The sequence below is a fragment of the Hipposideros armiger genome, unplaced genomic scaffold (assembly GCF_001890085.2).
Source record: "Hipposideros armiger isolate ML-2016 unplaced genomic scaffold, ASM189008v1 scaffold_82, whole genome shotgun sequence".
In the NCBI taxonomy this organism is placed as follows: domain Eukaryota; kingdom Metazoa; phylum Chordata; class Mammalia; order Chiroptera; family Hipposideridae; genus Hipposideros; species Hipposideros armiger.
In genome coordinates this window covers 531,151-539,965 of record NW_017731432.1, presented here as the reverse complement: position 1 = coordinate 539,965, position 8,815 = coordinate 531,151, and the positions used below count along the sequence as shown (strand labels likewise).

Below are 8,815 nucleotides of genomic sequence, written 5' to 3'. Positions count from 1 at the left end.
CAACTTGGGCCAGTGAAGCAACATCCTCCACAACTAGATTGAAGAACAAAACGACAGCAACTTGTCTGTTCCCCTTCCCCCAATTCCCCAGCACTGTTCCTATTCCCAATTCCCCAATAAAAATATTAAAAAAAAAAATGGTTGCCTCTAGGTATAATTTGGTGGTGGGGGATGGAGGAAGGAGACTTTTCCTTATACAATTCTCTGTGCCTTTGGAACTTTGTACCAATAAAAGTTTTCCCCATTAAAAAAATAAAATTTTAATTTAAAAAATGGGGGTGGTGACATTTTAAACAGTAGTTCCCAAATGCTGTTACTCAATGAATGCCCATGAAAAATAATTTATTAATTCATCATGAAATCAGAAAAATAATGTGTTAATTTTCCATATTGCTGAATTTAATATGAAGGATCATCCTTTATTCTTAAGTACTTTGTATGGAGGTATTAGTGGATTGTAATTATCGACGTAGTGTTTATTTACACAATGGGCAAAATTAAAAGTTGGCATCATTATATCAATAACTCAAGAGTCCTAAAACTTAAAAGTATAGAATCACTGATTTAGATTTGGCTTTTGTTCTCATGTTGGATAATCAGTTTTTACACATTATTTAGGAAGGCATTCCTCCTGTGTATTTCATGATGTCGAGTAAGCGATGAATTATAGCTGAAGGCTTTCCCACATTCATTACATTCATAAGGTTTTTCTCCAGTGTGATGCCTCTGATGTTTCTTAAAGGATGAATCATGCCTATAGGCTTTTCCACAGCGGTTGCATTCATATGCTTTCACTCCTGTATGAACAGTTTTATGGTTGCTAAGGTGTATCCTCTGCCTAAAGGCTTTCCCACATTCCTTACATTTGTAGGGTCTCTCCCCAGTATGGATTCTCTGGTGATGTGTTAGATAAGCTCTGTGACTAAAGGTTTTACAACATGCACTGCAAGCATAGGGCTTCTCCCCAGTATGAATTCTTACATGTTCACTAAGGTGTCTAATCTGTCGAAAGGTTTTCCCACATTCATTGCATGTAAAGGGCTTCTCTCCAGAATGAGTTCTCAAATGTTGGATCAAGCTAATGTTCTGGCTGAAAGCTTTCTGACATTTATCACATACATAGGGTTTCTCCCCAGTGTGAGTTCTGTGATGCTGATTAAGAGATGAGCGATGTCTGAAGGCTTTGCCACATTCTTCACATTCAAAGGGTTTCTCACCAGTATGGATTCTCTGGTGGGTGTTAAGGGATGCACTTTGACTAAAGGCCCTTCCACATTCCTTACATCTGAAAGGTTTCTCACCAGTATGAATTCTCATGTGTTCAGTAAGATGAATGGGTTGTTTGAAGATTTTTTCACATATGTTACATTCATAGGTTTTTGTTCTTATGTAACTCATTGGATCATCCATCAAATCTAATTTGCATTTGTTCCTCTTTCTAAGTGTGTCATATTTACGGTGCCTCTGTTCTATAGTAACATTTGCACTCACAATATTTTCCCCAAGGTTTTTACTTTCTTGGCCTCTCTTCTTCTGAGTCAAAATGGCTTGTCTTACATCTCTTCCATGGATATCCTGATGCCTTTCTAACTCATCATCATACTTGGAGACTTTTCTCAATCTGGAATAAATGACATCATCCCTCATGAACCTTTCCATCATAATGCCATGATATAACTCTTCCTGTAAAATGGCATTCTTTGCAGTTGCTATATTGATTTCTGTTTTACTCTTCAAGTCTGAAAAAAATGGAAAAAAAACAAATAACTCATATTCTTCAAGCTTTTAAAAATCAATTATTATAGTGGGTATGAAATAAAAGATTTGGATAACAATACATATAAAGTACACGAGATCTTTATTATATTTAAATATGAATCAGCAGCCTTAATTTAAAGTAAGTTAAGAAACAGTAAACAGAGTAAAAGTGTGATTTTATAGAGAGAGTAAGTTTGAGCAATTTAGTCCTGCTCTTTCTAAAATACTGAATAATGACATTTCTGATGTATATCTTAATACATCTTTTTGGAAAATAATACATCTTTGGAAAATCATCTCAGAAAGATAAAAAGATGTCCCTCTCCCCACTCCAGTAGTAGCCCGAGACACTAGCTCAAAAAATAAGGATGGAACTAAGAATAGTCACAAGAATATTAAGCTGTCTTTTATTGAAACTTGTGTTAATATTTATACATTGTTTTGTGTCCTGTGCTTATTAATCAGTCCCTGGAAGTGTTATTTATACAAAGGAGATTTAAAACCCAGACTATGTTGCTACTATTGCTGTGTTCTATGAAAATATCCTTTAACCTTTAAAATAACAACAGGTTTTCTTACTTGATAAGTTGTTGTACCCATGACTAATACTTCAACTGACAGTTCTGTATTCCTGAAAGGTATAACTTCTTGTAGGATTTTTTGGTAAAAAAAAAAAAAATGATCATTAGTACTTCCAAATTCTAAATGAATTGAAGCAAGAATAAAGTCTATGTTCTGCAGGCCCCTGATTCTGCTCCTAAATAGTGGAGGAGTAAGAGAAGAAGACAGGGAGACACAGAAGAAGCCACATAAGTCCCCTTCCCCAATTCAGTATCCAGGCGTGCAGTAGGCCCAAGCCAGGGGAGAAGAGAAGATCTTTGAATGAAGATGTGAGTGTTTCTTATTGCACTGAAATAAACATTTTGCTAAAATCAAACTGTTTTTATTACTTAAAGGGAATGGACCATCTATGGGACCTCTTTGAGATTTTATCCAGAGGCAGGGAAAGAACACTATTGTGGTTTTTATTATCATTTTCATTATTCTAAGTTGAAAAAGTGAAAACCTAAGAGAACATACAAATTACTGGAATTAATAACAGAGTGAAACAAGGTAGCTGGCTATAAGGTCAATGTACAAAACCAATTGTATTATTTCATACCAGCGACAAGCAGAAAACATAATTTTTTAAGTATACCATCTACAAAAGCAATAAAATACAGGATCTTCAAGGAGAATCTAAAGAAAGAGATGCAATATGTATAAGAGCTTTATGGGGAAAATCCTGAAACTTTATTGAAAAAAATTAGGAAATATCAATAAACAGAGCACTATAACATGTTCCTGGATAGTAGGACCCAATATCATAATATCAGTCCCCCCAAATTGATCTATAAATTCAATTCTATTCCAGTCAAAATACTACCAAAGGATTTGTAAGTGGTGTGTGTGTGTGTGTGTGTGTGTGTGTGTGTGCACTCATTATTTAATTTTGATGCATTATATATATTTGATGCATTCATTATATAATTTGTATGGAAAAACAAGGGGCTAAGAATAGCCAGGACAAATTTGAAGAACAACATAGGAGGACTACTGATACCAGATATTCAGTTTCACATGAAATATAGTAATTAAGACAGCCTGGGATAGAAAAACAGAAGAATGGAACAGAATAGAAAGCCCAGAAACAGACCCAAGCATATCAAGAAACTTGGCAGATGACAGGGTGCCATTAACTATTAATAGATAATTATTAATAACTATAATAAACTATTATTATATTCCTAAACTGATTATTTATGGGGAAAATACTATCTACTCACCTCACACTACATTAAAATAAATCCCAGGTAAATTGATCTTAATCAAACCTAAACATGAAAAGCAAAAATTTTAAAATATAGGATAATATATATATTTTCTATAAATCAGTAAGAAAAAATATAATAATAGAACAATTGGCAAAGAATGTAAATAAGTAATTAACAGAAGAGGAATCCTGGGTGGATGGTCAATAAACAGGAAAAATATGCTCCCTCTCATTAGTTATCAGGAAAATGAAAGAAACAAGATACTACCGTCACCCATTTACAAAATATTTTAAGTTTGACAATACCAAATGTTGAGAAAGATGCTGAGTTCTGGAAACTCTTAAAACCTGCTGGGTGCAACCGAGAGCAATTGGGTAATACCTAGCAAAACGAAGGAGCACACACTTCATGGCCCAACACTTTTGCTTCTATCAAATATCTCAGAGAAACACTGGTATATGTACACAAGAAGATATATACATGAAGATTTACTGCAGCATCTTTGTAACCCCAAATTTAGAAACAGTATAAATGTCTACCAACAGGAAAATGCATAAATTGTGGTTTATTCATTTAATAGAAATGAATGAACTAGAACATGGATAAATAGGAACAGTGTTGAATGAGGAAAGCAAGTAGAAGTTTATATACCGTTTATTTAAAGAATAAAAATATGCAAAACAATGCTATATATTGTTGAGGGATATATACATATAATAAAATTACAAAACACCTATGGGAATGGTCATATTTAAACTCAGAAGAGTTGCTTCTTTCAAAACGTAGGAAGGGAACAATGAGGCTTCAACTCTATTTTATTTCTTAATCTAGGTGGAAGTTACATAGATACTTGTTACAATGTTCTCTATGCCTTTCTGAACATCACAAATATTTCATAATATAGCAAAGTTTAAGGAGATTGTGGAAGGAATTTGGTGAGAAGGAATCCTATGATAATTTCTCTTGCAGAAGTTTTCATAAAGTAGTTGTTATTAAAATTAAGATACGTGAGTTAAAAAGTGAGAATCGAAGCTGGGATTATAAAATGAGAGTTGGTGAAAATGGAAATAGAATGCAAGAGAGAAAATTAGGATTTGCAGAATGCAGTGAGAGTCCTGCAAAGGGATCCATTTTCTGTGAGGAGAGACCACATGTCTAACTGAATAGAGAAAGGAGCTTTTGGTTGTAAGACTTTAGACTACGGAAGAAAGAGGGAGAATTAAGTTTAACCTTAATGAAGATAAGACATCTCTTCCCTCTTACTCCAGAGAGACTTTTGCAAGGTCAAGTGGAGCAAAGGAGCGGCAGAGGGAGGGGTGGAATCGGATTTAGCACAGGCCCTGTCCAGTGGCCTCGGCCTTCCCCACAGCCGAGGAAGACGTCGGGCCCTCTGGCCTGTGTGTGGAAAGGCACCATCTGCCTTGGTCTCACCTGAACTGGGACGTCCTGGCTCTTCTTTCTCTGTTATCCATGGGTCTTCTCCTTTCTCCAACTGGGAAATCACCCTAGGTTTGGAAAGTTGATACCCTGCTTATGAAATTAAAAAAAGAGTATGAATGTTTATTTTGAGATCTAAGAAGCACCCCCGGAATTTGGTTCCAGTCCTGTGGTATTTAGAGTCTCTGAAAATGGAAAAAGCACCACAGCATGTCTTTGTATTCTAGCTCTACAAAGTGAAGTTGTTCCCCTAAGGAAGGAGAATCAGATATGCCCTGGCTTGATTTTCAAAGAAATGAGACATCTCTACTACAGAATCCAAGGCCAAGATCCAGGGAAGCCACAACATTTAATAATTTAGAAATAATGACTCTCCCATAAAGGGCAGGTTTCTGGATGTATGTTTAGCCCATCCTTACCCACTGAGACCAAGTTCCCATAGTTCTCCAGCATCACCTCCCGGTACAGGTTCTGGTGGGCAGGAGCCAGCTGTCCCCACTCCTCCTGGGTGAAGTCCACATATATGTCCTGGAAGGTCAACTGTTCCTAGAATATCAAATATATTCCTTTTCAGCCAGAGACTACCTCCCTCAGGGTCCAAGGAGTTCTGGTTCTGATAGTATTCTAAGTTCTGAGAGATTCTAAACCAGTTTTACTGGGAACCTCCTCTGGATCTGTTTGGAGATTCTCCAGAGATTACCATAAATAATTAAATACATAGAAGGACAGATGGTCATACATGCCTTAGAAAAAATTAAGCAGGATAAGGGGAACAGGGAGAACCACTGGGAGGGTGGGGTGATCTTCTATGTAGGGTGGCTGGGGAAGGCCTGTCTAAAAGGGTGCTATTTGCCCAGAGATATGAACCCAATGAGGAAGAGACATATGGAAATCTAAGGGGAGAGAATTCCAGGCAGGTATAAAGGAACTAAGGTGAGAGTGTCCTTGGCTTGTTTGAAAAACAGGAGCGTGAACAGTATCCCGGAGCGTGAACAGTATCCCTGGAGGCAGGTTAGTAAAGGGGGGAATAGAAAAAGGTTGGGTGAGAAAGGCCTGGGGAGAAGAGAAGCTTTTAGTACTTATTGTCACAAAGACCAGTGCATTCCTGCTGAGCTTAAATTCTGAGGCCCTGCTGGAGTTTAATGCAAAAAATTGTCTATACCCCTTCCTAGTTCAAATACTGAAGAGACAAAAAAGGTCAGCCCTCCACAGTTGCAGTGTGGGGCATTGGTAGTTGAGTTTATCAGAAGTAAACTCAATCAAAGCTGTATCTCAGCCAGAGCTCAGCCGCAGCTCTAGGGGGAATACAAGTAATCAGTCCCTAACCTTAACCATCAGAGGAAAGGGCTACAGTCTCTTAGAAAAAAACCAGAACAAAACAAAACAAACTATATACATCAGCAAAAAACATTGTTATATATATATGAATAAGGAGGAAAATCTGACCTATAATTAAGAAAATAAAAATTAATAGATGCAAACTCATGGGTGACCAAGTCACTGAAATTATCATCAGACAAGAAGTTTAAAGCAATTATTAAAATATGTTAAAGAATTTACAATAAAATATGGATAGAATAGGTGAAAACATGGGGGTAATTCAGGGGAGAGACAGAAATGCTAAAAAAAGAACTAAATGAAAATTCTGCAACTGAAAAATACAATATCTGAAAAATTCATTAGATGGGCTTAATGGCAGACTGGACCCTGATAAGACAAGATCAGTAAAACTTATGACAGGTCAATAGATATTATTAAAACTGAAGCACTAAGAGAAAAAAAATCCGGGATAATATCAAGTGATTTAATACATATGTATTTAGAATCTCAGAAAGCGATGAAAGAATGGGGGAAAAAATATGTGAAGAAATAAAGGCTGAAAAATTTCCAAATAAACCCACAGATCCAAGAGGTTCAGCAAGCCCCCAAAAGAATAAATTCAAAGAAAACCATGTCCATGCACATGACAGTAAAACTGCTGAAGAGCAAAGTTAAAAGGAAAGATCATAAAAGTAGCCAAAAAACAAAGTGGGAAAGGAGGAACAAAAAAACAAGAAATGCTGGCATTAAAAAAAAAAAAAAAAGACAGAAAGACACATAACATATAGGCAAATGATAAGAACAACAGCTGACTTCTCATCCCAAACAATATAAGATAAAAGATCATGGGGGGCCGGCCGAGTGGCTCAGTTGATTGAGTTGGCTTAAGAGCACAAACTCTGAGCAACAGGGCCACCAGTTCAATTCCCACATGAGCCAGTGACACTGCGCCCGAGCTGAGCTGTCGCTGAGCTGCCAACAGGTGGTAGGATGGCTCAGCTGGTGTAACAACAAGATTGCCTGTTCGATGGTGGGCTATGCCCACCCGCAACTAAGACTGAACTCGGCACCTTGAGCTGCGCTGCTGCCCGGATGGCTCAGTGGATATGAGCGTGTGCTCTTAACAACAAGGCTGCCGGGTTCAACTCCCGTATGGGATGCTGGCTATGCCCACTGGCAACTAAGACTGAACACAGCACCTTGAGCTTAGAGGCCACGAGCTGCCAACAGGAAGCCAGATGGCGACTGGCACCCTCCACAACGAAGATTGAAGAATAACAACTTGGCTGGTCCCCTTCCCCCATTCTGTTCCCCTCCCCCCATTTCCCAATTAAAAAAAAATCTTAAAAATAAATAAATAAATAAATAAATAAATAAATAAATAAATAAGCAAGCTCCTGAGGAAAACAAAAAACTAATTAAAAAAAATCATGGAACATCTTTACAGTGCTTAAAAGAAAGAACAATCAACCTAGAATTCTGTACCCAGTAAAAGATCCTCAAATAGGATCAACAAAAGCTATGAGAATTTATCATCCGGACACCCACACTACAAGAAATGCTAAATGACCTTCTGTAGGTTGAAAGGAAATGATGCCAGATAGAAACTCAGAACTAAAGGAAGAAATTAAGAGTGCCAGAATTGGTAAATATGTGGACACACATGAATAACTCATTCTCTTTTCCTTTTCTTAATTTTTCTATCACAATTTACTGTTAAAAGCAAAAATAAGAACAATGCATTGTGAGGTCTATAACATGTAAAGTGAAATGTATGATGACAGTACACAAAGAATAGGAGAGAGTAAATGGAAATATAACATAAAGCTTTCATATTATATGTGAAACAGTACAATATTAATTCAAAGCAATTGTGATAAGTTAAAAAATGCATATTATAATGGCTAGAGCAACCACTAAAAACAAATAAAAAAAGTATAGCTAAAAACTCATTAGGGACATAAAGTGGAATACTAAAAACTAGGGGTGGCTGGTTAGCTCAGTTGGTTAGAGCACAGTGCTCATAACACCAAGGCTGCCAGTTTAATCCCCACGCCCTTCACAAGTAGATTGAAACAACTACTTGACTTAGAGCTGATGGGTCCTGGAAAAACACATTGTTCCCCAATAAAAAAACCTTTAAAAAACAAAACACTATTCAACCCAAAAGAAGGCAGAAGAGGAACAAAGAATAGATGGACAGAGAACAAGAATATACCAGTACACTTAAATCCCACCATATCAATGACTATGTTAACTATAAATGGGCTAACAAAGTAAGACCCAGCTATATTTAAGGTCACACTTGGGGCCGGCCGAGTGGCTCAGTTGGTTAAGAGCGTGAGCTCTGAGCAACAAGGCTGCCAATTTGATTTCCACATAAGCCAGTGAGCTGTATCCAAGCTGAGCTGCTGCTGAGCTGCCAACAGGTGGCAGGATAGTTCAGCTGGTGAGAGCACATGCTCCTAACAACAAGGTCACCAGTT

General features: G+C 37.2%; 1 protein-coding gene across 1 annotated transcript in view; it reads right to left on the bottom strand.

Annotated features, from left to right (window-relative positions):
* Window positions 1–146: 146 nt before the first annotated feature.
* The window catches only part of LOC109383347 (uncharacterized), a 37,923-nt gene continuing 29,254 nt past the window's right edge, over window positions 147–8,815 (bottom strand). Inside the window, exons 11-13 of the mRNA XM_019643690.1 lie at window positions 5,429–5,555; window positions 5,004–5,102; window positions 147–1,739 (exon numbers count right to left, since the gene is read on the bottom strand). Coding sequence (XP_019499235.1) covers window positions 604–1,739; window positions 5,004–5,102; window positions 5,429–5,555 — 1,362 coding nt within the window. The 3' untranslated portion in view covers window positions 147–603. The remainder of the gene's footprint in view (window positions 1,740–5,003; window positions 5,103–5,428; window positions 5,556–8,815) is intronic.